The 19,137-nt window shown below is 44.0% G+C and overlaps 2 protein-coding genes across 2 annotated transcripts; both read left to right on the top strand.

The window, feature by feature from the left end:
* The first annotated feature begins 302 nt into the window (after nt 1-302).
* Nucleotides 303-9,743, top strand: ptpn11a (protein tyrosine phosphatase non-receptor type 11a). The gene is made up of 16 exons (XM_083669860.1): nt 303-529; nt 1,846-1,968; nt 2,241-2,435; nt 2,521-2,713; nt 3,064-3,183; nt 3,388-3,501; nt 3,684-3,780; nt 3,918-4,015; nt 4,590-4,748; nt 4,898-5,029; nt 5,198-5,352; nt 5,502-5,569; nt 5,668-5,819; nt 6,007-6,125; nt 6,313-6,418; nt 6,770-9,743. Exons 1-15 carry the CDS (start codon nt 516-518, stop codon nt 6,380-6,382), a joined length of 1,809 nt encoding a protein of 602 aa, XP_083525986.1. The 5' UTR covers nt 303-515; the 3' UTR covers nt 6,383-6,418; nt 6,770-9,743.
* A 541-nt stretch (nt 9,744-10,284) lies between these two features.
* Nucleotides 10,285-14,828, top strand: LOC310804527 (cytochrome P450 2D15-like). Its single transcript, XM_083669793.1, has 9 exons — nt 10,285-10,759; nt 11,147-11,309; nt 11,458-11,610; nt 11,849-12,009; nt 12,246-12,419; nt 12,540-12,678; nt 13,051-13,238; nt 13,565-13,706; nt 14,229-14,828. The coding sequence occupies exons 1-9, from the start codon at nt 10,598-10,600 to the stop codon at nt 14,420-14,422; spliced, it is 1,476 nt and encodes a 491-aa protein (XP_083525919.1). The 5' UTR covers nt 10,285-10,597; the 3' UTR covers nt 14,423-14,828.
* Nucleotides 14,829-19,137: the final 4,309 nt, after the last annotated feature.

The following is a 19,137-nucleotide window of genomic DNA, read 5'->3' as shown; positions in this document are numbered from 1 at the left end:
AACACAGGACCACAACAATAGCACAGAATACAATAGTGACACAAATATCTATAGCAGTAGTGAGTCTATACAAAATGACATATATAATGACAACTGTATTCGGTCTTCTAGCCCCTCAAAATCTGACCATTGATAGGATCTGACCCAGGAACGGATTTGCTTACATTTTTCATAAATAACAAATAATGGTCTGGACAGTTCAAAAATCATAACTGAGTACAAACAGGACCTTAACCCAATGCGCGTGCGCAAAGGGGAAACGTATGTTTTGTCGCATGTTTGGTGACGTCCAACAATCGACTCGCACTGAAGTCTCCGGGGCCGAGGCCTAGGGACTTTTTGTTGCTGTTAAAATTTCCAACGAATGTCCATGTTTTTGTACCCGTTTTGAGCGGGTTCTGGGCCGTATGAAGCATTTTTGCTAGGCTTAGTCTGTGGAAGAATAGTACAATAGTTGGAAAAGCCAGCCTGTTTCAGGAACTAATCAGAGCGAGGAAGCGAGGATTGAAAAAAAGATGACATCTCGGAGGTAGGCACTGACCATGGGGAAAACAATCATGTCTGATGATGCCATCCTGCACTGGGGTTGTTTGAATTCAGACTATCCCGATAGTGGATGCATTAGTTATCAAGTTAACGGCCCAAGTCGTGTTTTGAAAAGTGTTTATTATTGGCCTCCCGGTGTTTTGAAGCTAGCTAATTCAGTTAGCATTAACTAGCTAGCATGCTAAGTTATTTTATTTGGGCAATGTATGAACATCCGAGAAATCCAGTGCAGTGCGCAGCAGCTGTATTGAATCCCATGTCTTTTTGCCAGTTATTCCCCCAGTGCAGTAGGTGCACACGATTAACAATGATTGAGGACGTTCTAGCTCAAAGAAATGCTGCCAAAATGCTTACCTAGCTGCCCTACTTTATAGCGAAAAATCTAGCAAGACAATTAGGCTACCATTGAGAGGGGGAAGGGAGCTAACTCGCTGTCAGTTACAGCTGGCCAGCTGGGACAGCCGTAGCCGGTGGATCAATACATCTATCCCAGATGTCTGGAAAATAGAAATGCAAATAACAACCAACCCTGTTTAGTACCTAGAACAAGTTCTATATCACTTATAGTAGTAACATGTAGTAGGCGTAGGCTATATCATTTCCCTGGTAAGTCAGGAAATCCTGATGTTATGACTGACATCACCAAACAGGACATAACCCTAGCAGGTCATGCATAATTGACATTGGCCCATCCCCAAATCCAATATCCTCTTTCCCTCATTTTCATTATTGTGCTGATCACACTTCTGACCATTGTATATTCAGGTGCCAATTGTTTAGCCTACATTTTCAACAGCGACAACATACATATACTACATGTAGCTGTAAAGCTGATTGTCGTGATTTATGATGTCTTATCTAACAATTGTAAGACAAGAGACCTAATCCAAGGAGTAGGGATGACTCACTGACATTTTCAATGGAATTATGATGAAACAAATGCAAGCCTAGATAAGGACAGACAATCCACTGTTGTGATATAACTGGTCATGGGTGGTTCATCTGCTGTTCTTACTGGCACAAATGAATTTTTCCTTGAGGGTCAACAAAGTATTCATCTATTAGGTAGTTGTTATCTGAAGTGCACGCAGTTTGTTTTCATTAAGCAGCTAGAAAAGTGTATTTATATTTGTGTATGCCACCTAATGCATGGCAAGATTGATTGCCATGATTTTCCTGTTGAAAATCGTGAGTGAAATGAAGATTTTTAAATCTAGAGAGAGAGAACGGATGTGCCATGGTCATGATAACTGGTCATGGGTGGCTCACCCAGGTATGTTGCTGTCGCTCTTGTTTCAGGTGGTTCCACCCCAACATCACAGGGGTGGAGGCTGAGAACCTGCTGTTGACCCGTGGGGTGGACGGAAGCTTCCTGGCTCGGCCCAGCAAGAGTAACCCTGGAGACTTCACACTGTCCGTCAGGTGAGTGACTGGTTACCAGACAGGCTAAACAGTACCTAGAACTGTTTGGGTTGATAGATATAGACTCCTCTGTAAAGTAGATCACAGATTTGTCCTGGATGAATAATATCCTAAAACCGGTTGATAGTTCAAGGCAAAATAGTGGATACAGTTTTGGTGGTGCCTCGCATAAGAAAAATATTAGTTGAAAAAAAAATAAAAAACGAGACCACTTACTCAGACCAACATACTTCTTTTCATTGTGTTACATTGCTCAACGTTGTCTTCTCCAGGCGGAATGGAGCAGTCACCCATATTAAAATACAAAACACGGGGGACTACTATGACCTGTATGGCGGGGAGAAGTTTGCCACGCTGGCTGAGCTGGTGCAGTACTACATGGAACACCATGGACAGCTGAAGGAGAAGAATGGAGACGTCATTGAGCTCAAGTACCCCCTCAACTGTGCAGATCCCACCTCAGAGAGGTAAGCATTGTGTCACTGTCACAAGGTGTGTGTTGTGTGTGCTGTGTGAAGGAAGGCGTTGTTTAACTCTGCATCCCTTCCCCAGGTGGTTCCATGGCCACCTGTCTGGCCGGGAGGCTGAGAAGCTGCTGACAGAGAAAGGGAAGAATGGTAGTTTCCTGGTGAGAGAGAGCCAGAGCCACCCGGGGGACTTTGTGCTCTCCGTCCGCACTGGGGACGACAAGACAGACAGCAGCGACAACAAGCCCAAGGTCACACACGTCATGATTCGCTGCCAGGTACCTCACTTCTCCTTTTCTTTTCTCCTTCCCTCTTTCTTTCCCAACCTCCCCTCCTCTTTCCTGTGTAGTAGCGTCCTTGAGCTGTTGCTAATGTTTATTTTGAGGGAGGAAATGGTGTGTGAATTGCACTGAATGACACAACTTTTTGTGAAATGGCTTCATAATATGATGTAATATGTAACCGTGTCTGGTATGTTGTGATACTAAGTGTATCACAGATAAGGGAATATTACTGGCATAGGATGTGACCCTTGTCTGGCCTTGAGTTCCCTGAAAGCTAGGCAGTAGATAGTTTAGGACTATGATTTGGCTACGGGTGTGCTTTTAGCTTGTATTTTGTCTCCCAGCATGACCTGAAGTATGATGTGGGTGGAGGGGAGAAGTTTGACTCCCTCACTGACCTGGTGGAGCACTATAAGAAGAACCCCATGGTGGAGACCTTGGGCACTGTGCTGCAACTCAAACAGGTATGCCCTCAGTCTGGGGACTAGTGAGATCCCCACACCCACTAACGTGCATTCCTTAGCCTGGGAATAATGTCATCGTAAGAGACAAGTGCAGATGGGTTGGATCACTTTACAAACCAATTTTCACACATGATCCTGTCTTCATCTAAATTGACCGTCCTGTGAAACCATTCTCTTGTTCCTCCCCTCCCCTCCCCTCCTCAGCCTCTGAACACTACTCGTATTAACGCTGCAGAGATTGAGAGTCGAGTAAGGGAGCTGAGCAAACTGGCCGAGGCCACGGACAAGGTCAAACAGGGCTTCTGGGAAGAGTTTGAGGTAAGAGTCATGATCAATCATTTCCTCACTGTGTCTCCTGTCTGCAATGACCACTGGGCAGTACGGGTTGGACATGGTGGAAGACCAACCAGACTGTTCATCATATATCAATGGTTACAGGTAATCAAGTACATGGAAAACAACTTTGTGACATTAACTCCCCCCCCCCCACCCTCTCCCAGACCCTGCAGCAGCAGGAGTGTAAGCTGCTGTACAGCCGCAAGGAGGGCCAGAGAGCAGAGAACAAGAATAAGAACCGATACAAGAACATCCTGCCTTGTGAGTCACATTGACCCAGTTCCTCCTCTATATCATACATTTTTATATACTATGATTGTATCTATTCATGTCATTTTAGAAAGCATCATCAAGAGCATAAAATGACAGTTTGTCTCTCCCTCCCTCCCTCCCTCTAGTCGACCACACTCGCGTGGTGCTGAATGACGGGGACACCAACGAGCAGGGCTCTGACTACATCAACGCCAATCTCATCATGGTGGTAACTGACATCATGGTAACCAAACTTTACCACATCCCGACAAACGCACACACACTCACACCGTCATCACAGTAGTCTTTCTTCGTCCTAATACGTCTCTCAGAGTTAGAAATTGGAGCAGCTACAAAATTTTTTATTCTGCGCTGCAAAAAAATGGTATTGGTTCAACACTAGAGAATGCTTTTTGAAAGGAACTGTCACTGTTTGGAGCTGTGAAAAGCCCTCTGGTCTTGTTGTGTGTCATTCACTGCCATACACAGTGCCTTCAGTATTCAGACCCCTTCAGTGTTACAGCCTTATTCTAAAATGGATTAAATTCATTTTTTTCCCTCATTAATCTACACACAATACCCCATAATGACAAAACCAAAACAGGTTTTTAGAAATGTCTGCTAATTTACATTAACAAACATTTCTAAAAACCTGTTTTGGCTTTGTCATTACGGGGTATTGTGTGTAGATTGATGAGGGGGAAAAAATGAATTGAATCCATTTTAGAATAAGACTGTAACATAAAACATTTCGAAAAAGTCAAGGGGTCTGAATACTTTCCGAATGCACTGTTATCTCTGTGTGTGTGTGTGTGTAGCCGGAGCTGGAGTCCAAGTGTAACAGTGCCAAGGCGAAGAAGAGCTACATTGCTACTCAGGGCTGTCTGCAGAACACCATCAGTGACTTCTGGAGGATGGTGTTCCAGGAGAACTCCAGAGTCATCGTCATGACCACCAAGGAGGTGGAGCGTGGCAAGGTAACACATCACTCTTTACTGGATTTCTCGATGGATTCTAAAAAGCCTGTATGTTGCCTTTTTGCTTGCCCTAGCTTTTTTATAATTTTTTACAATATTTGTTTTACCCCTGAAACATTTGTTCAAGAGAGTGTGTGTTCTTCCTGTAGAGTAAATGTGTGAAGTACTGGCCAGACATGTCAGCTCTGAAGGAGTACGGGGCGATGCGTGTTCGCAACGTCAAGGAGACCACCGCACATGACTACATCCTACGAGAGCTCAAACTGTCCAAGGTTGGGCAGGTAAGAAGTGTGTGTGTGTGTGTGTGTGTGTGTGCGCGTGCGTGCGTGCGTGCGTGCGTGCGTGCATCTTAGTCAAGAGGTGGCCAGACCTGCACCTTGTGGGCCGCGTGTTTTGCAGATTTTGTAGCACAGTGCAAGTATGTGAATGTGTGTTTATGTTAATTCCAGGGCAACACTGAGCGTACGGTGTGGCAGTACCACTTCAGGGCCTGGCCGGACCATGGCGTACCTACAGACCCAGGCGGAGTACTGGACTTCTTAGAGGAGGTCAACCTGAAACAGGAGAGCATACTGGAGGCTGGGCCTATAGTGGTACACTGCAGGTACAGCACTCACTCACTCACTCAATCTCTCTCTCTCTCTCTCTCTCTCTCTCTCTCTCTCTCTCTCTCTCTCTCTCTCTCTCTCTCTCTGTCTCTGTACATTCGTACACACACACACTTCTTAGTATTCTCTCTTTTTTTCTCCCCAGTGCTGGGATTGGTCGAACAGGAACGTTTATAGTGATTGACATCCTTATCGATGTCATCAGAGAAAAAGGTGAGTGAAAAAAAAAGTATGTGTAAAGATGGCTTAATTTAGATTTGAGAGAGACTGAAGCGAACCCTGGATAAATACTGTTCATATCTTCTCTGTAGGAGTGGACTGTGACATCGATGTGCCTAAGACCATCCAGATGGTTCGTTCCCAGCGCTCTGGGATGGTGCAGACAGAGGCTCAGTACAGGTTCATCTACATGGCTGTACAGCACTACATAGAGACACTGCAACGACGCATAGTGGAGGAACAGGTGTGTGTGTGTGTGTGTTGTGTGTGTATGTGTTGTGTGTGTGTTGTGTGTGTATGTGTTGTGCCCGTATGTGTGCTCCTCTCTCTCACCCCCCTAACCCTCTCCCATGTCTCTCTCTCACCCCCCTAACCCTCTCCCATGTCTCTCTCTCACCCCCCTAACCCTCTCCCATGTCTCTCTCTCACAGAAGAGTAAGATAAAGGGGAGAGAGTACACCAACATTAAGTACTCACTGTCTGACTTGACTGCAGGAGACCAGAGCCCTCTACCCCCCTGCACCCCCATCCCCACTCCCACCTGCACCGAGTGAGTATTATATATAATATAATCGAACCCACAACCTAAGCGTTGTTAGCGCCATGCTCTACCAACTGAGCCACAGAGGACCACTATTAACAGGTGCTGGAGCAGTGCTACTTACTATAAGAAATAGCCCATATAAAACTGTGTAGTTTTTGGTTTGATTTGAATTTTAAAGTGTGTGTATGTGTAGGATGAGGGACGACAGCTCAAGAGTGTATGAGAATGTGGGGCTAATGCAGCAGCAGAAGAGCTACAGATGAGATTCAACTTTGACCCTAACGCTGTCCCTGTCCCAGGTATGGAAAAAAAGAAAGAAAAGGAAAAGTATAGTTTTGATGAATGTGTCTTTGTAAGGCTGTAGCCCAGGCTTGATCCAATAAGTAAACAATAGGACTAGCACTCTCAAAGACAAATAAATGCTAATTTAATACGTATCAGCAGTCACTGTGGACGCGTTTCGGGGTCAAGCCTTCCTCACCAGAGCAATAAATGTTCTTGTGTAGTAGATTCAAACTGAATGTCTTGCACATCTGTAAATACAAAGTTTTAGATGTGTCTCTGGCTGCTGTATTTACATAGAAACACTTACAATAGGTGTGTGTGAGGGAGAAAAATTTCACTTTTTCTAACTGTCTCTCTTACTGCAGGACTGTTAATGTTTTTTGCCAGCCGCACCTTAACGCTTGAGACGGGATCATGACGACAACATGGAACAATAGAAAACATTCAAACAAAAACAAAATGTGAGAGAGGTCGAAGAGAGATCAGAGACCAACGCAGGGGCTTTGACCCTTCCTCCTCCTCCTCTTCTGCCTCTTCTTTTTTTCTCAATGAACAGTAGCCCTCTAGTCCCATTTTGAACCACTGTGACCATCAGGAGAGCCTATGAGAACCGTAACAAGCTTAAACACCCACTAAACCTCAGCTTGGGTTTAGATTTCTCTTAGACCCACCCGACCCAGGCTGCAACAAGCAAGTGCTCTCCTCAGAGGAAAACAACCTAGCTAACTTGTCTTTGTCTTTGTTTATCTCTCCTTTTTGCCATGAATTTGTCTATCTGTCTATTTTTATTAACCAAAGGAAAGAAACATGTATTGTTTATTGGGAAGTAATGAGATTATTGAGAGCTTCTCTGAGTTGAGAAAAGGGCCTGTGCCAAAAACAAAAATGGTTTCATCAAACGTCTCAGCCGGGCAGCAATCTCCCTTTCAGCCCTTTCAACCTTTTTTTTTTTATGAGGGCAAGAAGGGGGACCCTGTTCGCAGAGAAAAAAGGGACTTTTTCCAGTGGTATTGAGTCTATTGTTTTCACTGTGTTGTATGATGTATTCTGTTACTGAATGAAGAATTCTGAGTATTGTAGCGAAGACCGTCTTATCTTCGTTGTTGACCCTCAAACAAGATTCCCATTGTGTCACATAAGAACTCCCCAGTGGATTAACTAAACCATTCAGGCTGTTGGGGATGCATTTGTTTAGCTTTTTTTAAATGTATTTTTTGTTATTGTTAATTTCATGTTGATATCATGTTTATTTTGCCTCACTCTGTGTGTGGTGATACTTTAGTACTCAGTTTTCATTAGTTATCATTCCCAAGTTCACGCCTGATGTCCTTAACGCCACGTTTCCGTAACAACATAACAGCTGAAGCCCAAGCCTTGAACCCCCTGATGGAGTTGTATAGCCATCGTGCCCAGAACTACATCCCCCAGTTTGCCTTGGGGCCCCCACTAATTGCTAATGTGGGGTGTTCTGTTGGGGTTGCAGTTGAATTTTTCAGGGGGGTGGGGTATTTAATTTCAGCTACCCCCGGCTCTTCACTGAAGCGTGGCTGCCAAAAACATTTTTAATATATATATATATATAATATTTTTTTTTTTTTTTTTTTTAAACAGCATAATGATACATTATGTTTTTTTGTCTTTCTTTTCATTCTTTTTTTTTTTTTTTTTTTTTTTTTAAAGATGAATGCCTGTTGTATACTTGTGAAGCACCACATGAACTTAATTTTCAGAGTCACTGTTTCGAGAAGCGACCGCACATTTTTTTACTCTGGCGATTTAAGTATTTGTTGTTGTGGATGTCGTCGACTCCACAGGCCATGTGTTGGTTGGCTGGAATTGACTTGATAGTATAAACAAAGTGCCCGTTCACGCTCTTGTGTACACACACACACACACACACACACACACACACACACACACACACAAACAAACAAAAGCACCATTCACATAATATATCTCTGTTTTAGACAGACTGGGTTCCAACTCTCCTGATTCTACATGTGTTTTGCGGTTGAAGGTGCAGTTTTCAGCCTTTTCCATTGGTTGTATCACACTAAACCACATAACTCTCTGTTGCTCATACAGAAGAGTGCATTAAGTGCTTTTTGTCAACTACAGTATCTTCTGGAAGGGTGATTCTTAGGTTGATGCATTCATCTAATATATATTTTTTGTATGTGCTTTATCATGGTAGTAATCTCTCCACTTCATTTCAAATGTGTAACATTAGAGTTTTTCTCCAACAGCTTTCTGCACTTCGACACATTTGATTACTGATTTAAGGCCTTTGAGAAACTGCAGTCTGTTGAGGGAGTAATCCTGATCCTAACCTGAGTTAGTCGTCTGAGAAACTAAGCAGGAGTAGAACTGAGTCATTTGGGTCTGAGTACAAATTGCCCTTAACCACAGATCTAGGATCAGATTATCCTTCCCAAGTCCCTAACCTTAGCCATTGGGGAGGGAAACACAAGACTGACATTATATCAGTGCTTAGGGGCAACTTCATCTTACTCTTGCTGGGCTCGGTTCAGCTGGGCTGGATTCTGAGGATGCCTTGCTACATCACAAAATGATTTATTTTTTCTCTCTTGGGTGGAGACCACCCATTGACTGAGTTCGGGGATCTAGTATCCAGAGTACTGTATGTAGTGTGCCCGTTTATTGTACTGTAGAATGTGTGTGCGTGCACAGTTGAGTTGTTTAACACTCTGTGGAGTGCTTGTGTTGTTTTGTGTATTGTGGTATGAAAGGATGTGTGTATGTGTGTGTTCAGAGAATACTGCTGTTTCAGCTGCCTGCTCCTCAATGCCTGGTCTTCTTCTCTAAAGGCTTTTGTTGTTGTTTTCTCTGATCATGGAACGGCTTTCTAATTTCTTGTATGTTTCTACCACGTAAGCATTTACATGCATAGATGTGCCTCCTATGCATATGCATAAGTGTATATATGTGTGTTGGTTATACTCTTGAAAAACCAGTGCTCTTCAGTTTCACTACCATTTAAGGACTTAAATACTTAAAAACCCCAAACACTTTAATGTGAATTCTGTCATCCTGAATGAAAAAGGAAACATGTTGAACTCAATGCAAACAAACAAACAAACTATATTTTTTAACTTGTATATTGTACATGGATATCTTGTAGAGGAGAATGTACTTACTAAACATATCTAATTGCCAATAAGATATACTGTATGTGTAATCCAGTTGCTCTCCCCCTGACATGGAGTGAGAGTTATCTCAAAAGCTTAAGAGGTTTATTGTATTGTATGACTTTCAATGCAAGTAACCATGTTAACTTTCTTGATAACAATAAATGGCAAGCTCACGCCTCATATTGCATTTCTGGAAATGAATTGGGTTATTTGGGTATTGGGCTATCCATCCCCCTCTCCCTAACACCCCCCACCCCCCCTCTCTCTTTCTTTCTTTCTCTCTCTCTCTCTCTCTCTACCTCCCCCATTTTTCACTCTCTCTTGATTTTCTCAGACTTTGCATTGCAGTAGAGTATTTTTGCCTCTCTTAGGGCCAGTTTGACCAGAGGCTTCAAAGAAGTGCTTGTCATCATGCATCTGATTTTCCCTTTGAGTTCAGTTAAATGTGAAAGTTAGTTGCCTGAGAAAATGGCTCCAGGTAGAGGGCACACACCTAGGATCAACTAACCTTCCTGAAATCCCGAGTTCTATCCTTACCAAGTGTGGAGATAAAACAGCAACACTGACCTTTGATCGGTGTCTAGGGGAAACATGAAATCCTTTGAGTTCCACACTGGGTGGGTGGGAGTGAGCGTTAATGAAAAGGTACTGCGCCTACTGCTACCTCACAATCCAGTCAAGGTGCATGAATTGTAGAACAAACACTAGAAGAAGGCTTTAATGCTGAAACACGTGGGCCTTTAATGATAACAACGCAGTTTATATTGATCCTCTATTTTCCTGCAATAGTAGCTAAATACCTTAGCTGTGAAAGCCTGCCAGCACTGTTGAGCAACCACTGATCCTGTGGCCGGGGAGGGTGGGGTTCCATACAGGGGGTGAGGTGACTGAAGCCTAGATGAAGCAGGATTAGACTGTTATTGTTGCGAAAATTTGTAGGTACTGGAGAGCCAAGTGGAACTGACAAGGACAACCAAATTTAAACGTCCTTCTTAATCCCACTCTAGACGTGGTGGTTCAGTGTGTATTATACACTCTATCATGGTGGGAACTGTCTTTTTCCTCTGTGTCGGATCCTTTCTTCTCCTGATTCTTCTGAGGCCTCGGAGGCCCAAGAACTTTCCACCAGGTCCGCTGCCTCTTCCCATATTTGGGAATGTGCTGCAGCTGAGCATGAAGGATCCTATGAGAGACCTGGATGAGGTAGGGACTACTTTGTGTTCATGTGGAGGTCTATTTTCTTAACAACACCTTTACAAAATTGTCTTCAACATATATGATCAATGAAACATTTTATTTTTTGTAGGCAGCAGTATTTCAGGCACTATAGTGTAGTCTGTATTGTCCAGTGTTTACTGTAGATAAATCTGTGTATTATGTATTGCAGCTGTTGCTATGGTACAGTAGGTGTATGCATTGTCTATTTTAGTTGACCAGGTATGGTATTCATATAGTGTATTTATTATAGCTGCCAATATTCAATGGTAAGGTGTACAGCCTTTACCTGGGCTTGAGGCCTGCATGCAGTGGTTCTAAATGGGCTGTAAGCCCATTTGCTCAGCAAGATAACATGGTCTGTCTGTATCATAGCTGTCCAAATGCTATGGTAAGGTGTACAGCCTGTACCTGGGTTGGAGGCCTGCAGTGGTGCTACATGGTCTGCAGGCTGTGAGGGAGGCACTGGTGACACGGGCGGTAGACTTTGCTGGACGACCGCAGGGCATGATGATCAACCACGTCACCGAGAACAAAGGTAGGAAGAAGTGTGGGCTACATTGTAGTTTACCAGGTAATCGCCAAGACTGCAAGATAAAGTAAAGTAAGAAAATGTGGTTTGAGGTGAATGCTCAGAGTGCAAAGCCTTATTGGCTGCCTCAACTGTCCCTGCTGCCCTCCCTGAGGTCTGATCATGGGGACCTACGGTGCGGTGTGGAGGGAGCACAGACGCTTCGTCCTGACCACCATGAAGATCTTTGGTCTGGGGAAAAGGTCCATGGAGGAGAGGATCCTGGAGGAGACCGCTCACATCTGTGCTGGCCTAGAGAAGAGCCTGGGTAAATATCCAATGGAATGATCTTTTAGAATACCAGGTTTGTAAGCACAGGCAGTTACATAGTACTATTAACCACTTTCATGTGGTAAAACACTAATATATAACATATCTGCACACCTGAGATTGCCACTGCAGGTACAAATGGAGTAGAGAAAACATATGAAACTGTAAAAAGAAAAACAATTCCATGCAATACGATGATATGGCTTGAGAAGTTGTTACTTTTGTCTTTTTTCCAGGTAGCTCCTTAGATCCTCTGACTCTGGTTCATAGTGCTGCATCCAACATCATCTCTTCTGTCTTGTTTGGTCAACGCTACGACTATGAGGACAAAGTCCTGTCTTTCATCATCAACAGCTTCAAGGAGAATGCTCAGATTGCCAACGGACCCTGGGCTGCTGTGAGTTCAGAACAGGGAGTAACAAGTTCACAAGCACCATGAACATAAGGGACCATTATTATGACCATTGCTCATATGTACAGTATACACATCACTGTACAGTGGTGCCATTACTAGTGAGGACATAAGATTGCTGGTTAACTTCAGCCAATTCCAGTTACCCCCCTACTTTTCTTGAACACATGACACACTTTCCCATAAGAATGTGCCATTAGTATAATGTATTCTTTATGTAGATGTATGACGCCTTCCCACTCCTGAGGCGGCTGCCCCTGCCCTTCCAGAAGGCCTTTCAGAACTGCAGAGCCCTGAAGAGACACACCATGGCCATAGTGGAGCAGCACAAACACACACGTGTACCCGGGGAGCCACGCGATGTCATAGACTGCTATCTAGACGAGATGGAAAAGGTGTTTGAGGGCCAACCTGTGGCATGAACTGTATCTGGAGAACAGTTTCTAACTGTGCCCATTATGTTAAAATGACCTGTGTCCTGACTGTGATCTTTGATCTTCTATGCCCCCTCCCAGAGAGACCCAGAGGGGTGTGTGTTCGATGAGGAGAAGTTGGTGATGCTACTACTGGACCTCCACTTCGCTGGGACAGACACCAGTTCCAACACGATACTCTCAGCAATACTCTACCTCGCCACACACACACACATACAGGGTGAGTATCTGATCAGGCACATATGGTTGGGTAGTCTTGTCCACACACAGAATCATACATACATAAATGCACACTATACATGGGATTCTTAATCCCCCGCAAAGGTTTTGTAAAACTAAGGCTTTAGCTCAGTAGGCTAAACCAGTTGAGTCACTCTGGATTTGACCCTGGATTTGAACATATTGTGCATGTGTCCTCACAGTAATGTGGTTTGACATTAACTATTTGACATTTGTCTGGCTTGTTTGTTTTTCATAAGTTACTGTCAATCAATCACTCCCCTTGCGGCTTCCAAAAAGGGACAAAGAGGATTAATTGCTCTGTCCGTGGCCAACTCTCTCTCTCTATCTCTCTCTTTCTCAATCCCTTCAGCCCAGTGTCAGAGAGAGCTAGACAGTGTCCTGGGGGAGAGGGCAAGTGTCTCATTTGAGGACCGACACAGAATGCCTTTTGTGATGGCTACCATTCACGAGATACAACGTCTAGCCAACATTGCTCCACTAGGGGTGTTTCACTCCACTACCAGGGCTACCAAGATGATGGGCTATGACATCCCCGAGGTAGACACACACACACACACACATACACACACACACACTCACACACACACACACACACACACACACACAAAGGGGCAGCATCTGGCCAACATTGCTCTGCTGGACAATATACCCAGGGTGATAAATGATATTACCACACACACACACACACACACACACACACACACACACACACAAAATGACCTTCATGGTCATGAATTTGGCATTTATCCTTCAGCTGTCCTTTACCCCCTCTTTCACTCCCCCTCCCTGTCACTTCTATCACATCTCTCTCTCTCCCTCCCTTCCTCCCTCCCTCCCGCTGTCTGTCTGTCTCTCTTGCCAAGGGCACCCTCATCATTACCAACCTCACCTCTGTGCTCTTTGAGAGCAGCCAATGGGAGCGGCCTTATGACTTTGACCCTGCCCACTTCCTTGATGAATATGGACAGTTTGTGAAGCCTGAAGCCTTTCTGGTGTTTTCTGCAGGTAAGAATGACATCATTTAATTACGTACCCCTCCCCCTAGACCAGATAAAGGAAGGTAATATAGTGGGAACTTGGTTATGTCACAATACAGGGCAAGGATACTGATATTCTTATTCCGCTGAGAGGGACTCAGCAGCTTGCGTGAATCTACAGGTGTCTGCATATGCTTATGTAAGTTATGAGGTGTTTACATAACTGCTGCTTAGTAAACGTGTGAAAAGTCAGATGTCAGACACTGCTGGGCAAATACTGTGTTTTAACAAGCAAACCACTCCAGATGAGACCAAAGGAATCAAAACAATGAAATTGATATCTCCCGTATTTTACTAGCAAATAGACCTACAGTCCAACTTCATGGCCTCTGATGAGGCGCTCTCGTCTCTGTGCAGGTGAATGTCATGTGATAGTGGTGTTAGTGTCTCCCTCTTACTCAAGTCTTAATGTATGTCTTGTCTCTATGCTATTGCTGATCTCCTAAATGTTCATTGACTCCTCTCTTTACCCCCCCCCCCCATCACCCAGGTCCACGTGTGTGTCTGGGGGAGTTGTTGGCCCGTATGGAACTCTTCCTCATCCTGGTCACTCTGTTACGTCACTTTCGGTTCCTATGGCCAGAGGACGCTGGGACACCAAACCTCAAACCTGTATTTGGGGGAATCCAGTCTCCCAGGCCCTACAGAGTAGCAGTCAGACAGAGAGGAAGCCGCAGAATCTGATAGAGCAGTATAACACTGAAAGATATCCCTCCCCTCAATGTGATTCCTTATGGGGGTGGATTTTCCTGAGAACTGCATTGAAATTTAGTTTTAAGCTATGAAGGAGAGGACCTTCACCAAAGATTCCCAATTTTCATTAATTCAATTAATCCAAACAGTAATGAGCAAGTGTATTTCTGTTTAAAGTCATTTACAAAATTTTTGTATTCAATGATTGCAATTTCAATCCACTGCAGTCAAGTGTTGATTGTTTGAGAATTGCTGTGTTCCTATTGGCTAAGGCTAGATGGGAAAACAGACACGGGTGATTTTAATTGATTAGGGAACCTGTCATTTCAAATAGATGTGTCAGGTCTATTTGTCAGTTGAATGTCTTTAATCAGGGTGAGCCACCAGTGATTTAGCTGCCAACGTTGTGTATGATTTTACTTGCTCTGCATATTTTAAGGATAAATCAACTGCTTTTGAACAATCTCAGTCTGGTCACTGTTTTTTGTCTTTAATGAAAAAAAAAAAAAAAAACAGTTTTCCCTCTCTGCTCCTGAGTTGTGTGTCTCATAGATATTCATGTTTCTTTTCTTTTGTTCTACACACCACACATTTTCTCGTTGGCCATTCAAGGTTGTTTTATAATTCGTTTGCATTTAATTACCATAGCCAGCAAAATTCCCGGTCAATTAGGTAGTCAATGTACCGTCGAGATGCTGCACTGTAGGCCTTTATCTGACATGACGAAGACTTGCCACGTGGCGGCGACTGCGGTCACTATTAACATCTTGGTTTTTTACTTTCAAAATTGGGTTCAGTGCATGGTCATTCTATTCTTAGTTTTCTAAATAGAAGACGTGCTCTAATTCATGTACATAAGAATAACTAAAAATAATCTCGAATTGTATAGTAGACTATTGGAATTGCAGCCCTATTTTGCACTGAATAAGTGCAGCTGTGTTATGCATTGAGGGATAATGGAGCTAAATATAGACATTCTGGTTGTAGTATTAGGAAGCACTCCCATATGGCACCATGAGTGCAAACCCTGGGGGGAAGCACAGTTAGAGCCATCTATCAAGGGAACGTCATACCAACATGGCTATGCGTCATGGTAGGCCATACAGTAGGCTTAGAAATCATTTGCATAACTGCACGACCGTATGCTTTATATAGGCCTTCTCCAGGCTACTGTACATGCAGTAGGCCAGTCAGCCTCTACACATAACAACAACAACAACAGTTGTTGAGAATCAATACTAGAAAAGGCCATACCCCCCCCCCCCCCCCCTCTCTCCAAGCGCGCGTTTAGAACGTGCGGAGGCGGGGTGGGGGGTTGAAGAGGAGGTCGCTCGCGGGAGAGTAGAGTAAAGTAGAGCGGAGGAGAGAGAGAGCGCTTCTATAGATGATGTGACAGTGGTTCGGAGCGCCAGACGCTGTATCCCAGTCGCTAAACTATCTCCACTCCGACTGAGCAAAAGCACTGCGAGAAAATACGAAAAACTCCTCTGTTTCTCAAGTCTAAGGTAAGAAAACAGTGTGAAGAGCATTGTATTTAGATTGCACTATTAAACCACTTGAAGTATACCCGAAGACGGCGCGTCACATCATAATATTATGGACAGCATATTGCCATCAGCAAACTCAACATATAATTTATTTTGAATTGAAAAATGATGACAGTAAAACATTTGAATGAAAATTCAATTTATTTGGCTCTATGCGAGTGATGTAAATGTGTTATTATCATATACTATACATAAAGTACAGTAGCAGTTTTGAGTCATGCTCTTCCCTTCCTCATCATATTAAAATGTAACCAAGCAGCCTACTAATGACATCCTTTCTGTGTAACCTGATCCAGTCGACTGCTTTGGGAATATTGAGTGTGTTGTGTGCTGTGTACTCATCCTTGCAGGGATTAAAAGAGTGGAAAAAGGCTCTCAAGGGGTCCAGATTGTCTGCTAAACAAAAGTATTTCCCCCCCTAAGCCTCCCTCTTACTAGACCCACAGTCTTACCTGTTAACTAAATACTGTTTTCGACAACACTACTGTACATTGTTGGCTTGAGACAATGACAAGCTAATTGAGACATTGACTGGTGACTACTCAGCTACTGTGAGGTCTTCTAAATCTCATAGTGTCAGTGACATTGTCTAGCCATTGTTTCAGTGCGGGTTCTCTTATAGGGAGAGTGGCCGCTCACAGTGGCAACAGAGAAAGGTGAGTTCAGAGGAAGGAGGAGAGAGAGGGAAGAGTGAGAGTGGCGTGTGTGTGTGTGTGTGTGTGTGTGTGTGTGTGTGTGTGTGTGTGTGTGTGTGTGTGTGTGTGTGTGTGTGTGTGTGTGTGTGTGTGTGAGTGTGAGTATATTTTTGTATGTTCAAATTTTACACTTGACTGAATCTTTTAAACAGCTATCCTGTATTCTGTCTGGTTGTGGGTAGAGGTCAGCGGCAATGTTAGTTAATCCCATGTTCATGCTCAGTCACGACTCTTCTCCCGATCTTTCGTAGACTAAAGACACATCTCTTTAGGTTACACCTGGGCTCCTCCTCCTCAGACCTTTCCATCTCCTAACACCCTATTGTGCATTACTTGATCTTTAGAAAAACAGTAACTAGTTATTTTCTTTCTTTCTCCAGCACTGTGACTGCCGATGGTACTTGTTCTGATCAAAGGTTTTACTTATGTTGACTGTGATGTATAGTTGATTCACTTACTTTAAACAAAAGTGTAAAAAATGTTACTTATTGTAAAAAGCATCTGCTAAAAAAAAAGCATCTGCTAAATGACCAGAAGGTAAATGTAAATATTCCCTATAGAACACAGCTGCATTGACCACCTCCACTTTCCCATGCTCTCTGTAATCCCCTGTGATAGGGCTTATTGATCCCTTATCAGGCTCATTGAACTGTTCTGTGTGCGTGTGCGTGCGTGTGCGTGCGTGTGCGTGCGTGCGTGTGTGTGGCTTTATCTCAGGTGCTGACTGGTGTGGGTTAGGTGCTGAGATCCATAGCAGCACTTACACCACTTCACACCCCCGCTTGCTGAACTCAGGGGAAATACTTCACACATTCGAGCCTTTTCTCTCTTAGTGGACAAATCTGTCTGTGCGAAGGGCTATAGAAAAGATGTGTGTGCACTGTCTACTGTGTACTGTGGAGAGCGGGTGTTTCGACAGAACGTTTGATGTATTTCTCACAATGGCTGCACCAGACACAATAGACATACAGTATATCACCCTGTAAATGGTTTCCATGGTGAGAGATATGTGCAGATGCTGTAATGGTTTGGGAGAGGGCAAGCTGTCTGTGCTTGGTGTGGCTCTCTGTCAGTACCCTCCATCTGGAAGGAGGAGAGTTGTGAAGGATGGAGAGATCGGGTCATTGTTCACTCATTTCATACAACCCCCTACTCCAGTGTAACTGAGAGAAATGGTCCCCTTGATCATTAAATGGGGTCAGGATCGGGGCCAACTCTATTTCAACCTAATCCATTCAAGCAATCCATTGAAATGTATAAATTGGACATTTCCCATTACTTTCAATAAGGATTTTCCCACTTCAGTCAATTCAGTTAGTTTGAATGCGTTTCCTGAGTTTGACATGGTGGAAACGTACAGTAATTGATTTCCTTCCTTGGTTCTGCAGCTGAAGCATTATTGTTCGCTCCTCCCCTTGATTCTCTTTCTGGGGAAGGGGTGTGAAGAGCCGATGTGCTTCTGCAAACCAGAGTGTCACCAGGGTTGATTGATTAGCCAAGCACCATGGATATGTTTGGAGTGTTCAGCCGTGAAGGGTGGTGTGTGTGTGTGTGTGTGTGTGTGTGTGTGTGTGTGTGTGTGTGTGTGTGTGTGTGTGTGTGTGTGTGTGTGTGTGCGTGTGTGTGCGTGCGCATGTGTGCGTGCATGCATGTGTGTATTTGCGTGAAGCTGAATTAGGCGATTTTATTTATGCCCTCAGAGAATAATCAAAGCATGTACGTTTCCACTGAGAACCATATTGTTAATATGTTTTATGTGTGTCATCCTCCAGCTGTGTATACATATTATTAATATTCTATATGGGAGGTTGATAACTGCAGGCCCAGACAGAATCTGAGTAGAGACTTTATGATGTCCACAGAGAATTCAGAATAGGAGGGCAGGTCACACCAGTATGGTTCAACATTCCAAGCAGTCTCCAGCATGGTTTAGTTCTAGTCAGCCCTCTCAGTTGAATTCTAATTTGTGGATGTGAGGGTAAGGACACTATGATATTCTGTATTGGAATGCAGAGTTGTGATTGTGTTTGGTTGGCTGAGGGAAGATGGAGGGAGGAGACGTGGCTGGGTGAAGATAGGTGAGGAGGTGAAAGAGGGAAGATGATTAGTACATCCTGTCTAATGGCATGTCTGTAGGGATCCAACGTCCGCCCACTCCTGACCTCCTTCCTCTCCTTCATCTCTCCATCTCCCCTCCATAACCACCTGAGGGGGGTTATCACCTCAGAAGGGGTGTTTTATAGGAAAAGAACATGCTCCCAATTTGTCCCCTCCCTGAGATATCAAGTCTCAGCTGCACTGGTTGAGACACAAATATCGCTGCAAGAGCTGTACAACTGAGGGATGGAGGGAGGGAGAGACAGATATTGAAAAGGGGGGAGAGAGAGAGAGAGAGAGAGAGAGAGAGAGAGAGAGAGAGAGAGAGAGAGAGAGAGAGAGAGAGAGAGAGAGAGAGAGAGAGAGC

The sequence above is a fragment of the Argentina silus genome, assembly GCF_951799395.1.
Source record: "Argentina silus genome assembly, chromosome: 5".
Taxonomy (NCBI): domain Eukaryota; kingdom Metazoa; phylum Chordata; class Actinopteri; order Argentiniformes; family Argentinidae; genus Argentina; species Argentina silus.
The sequence above is the reverse complement of the archived record's forward strand: the minus strand, read 5'-3'. Positions and strand labels throughout refer to the sequence as shown.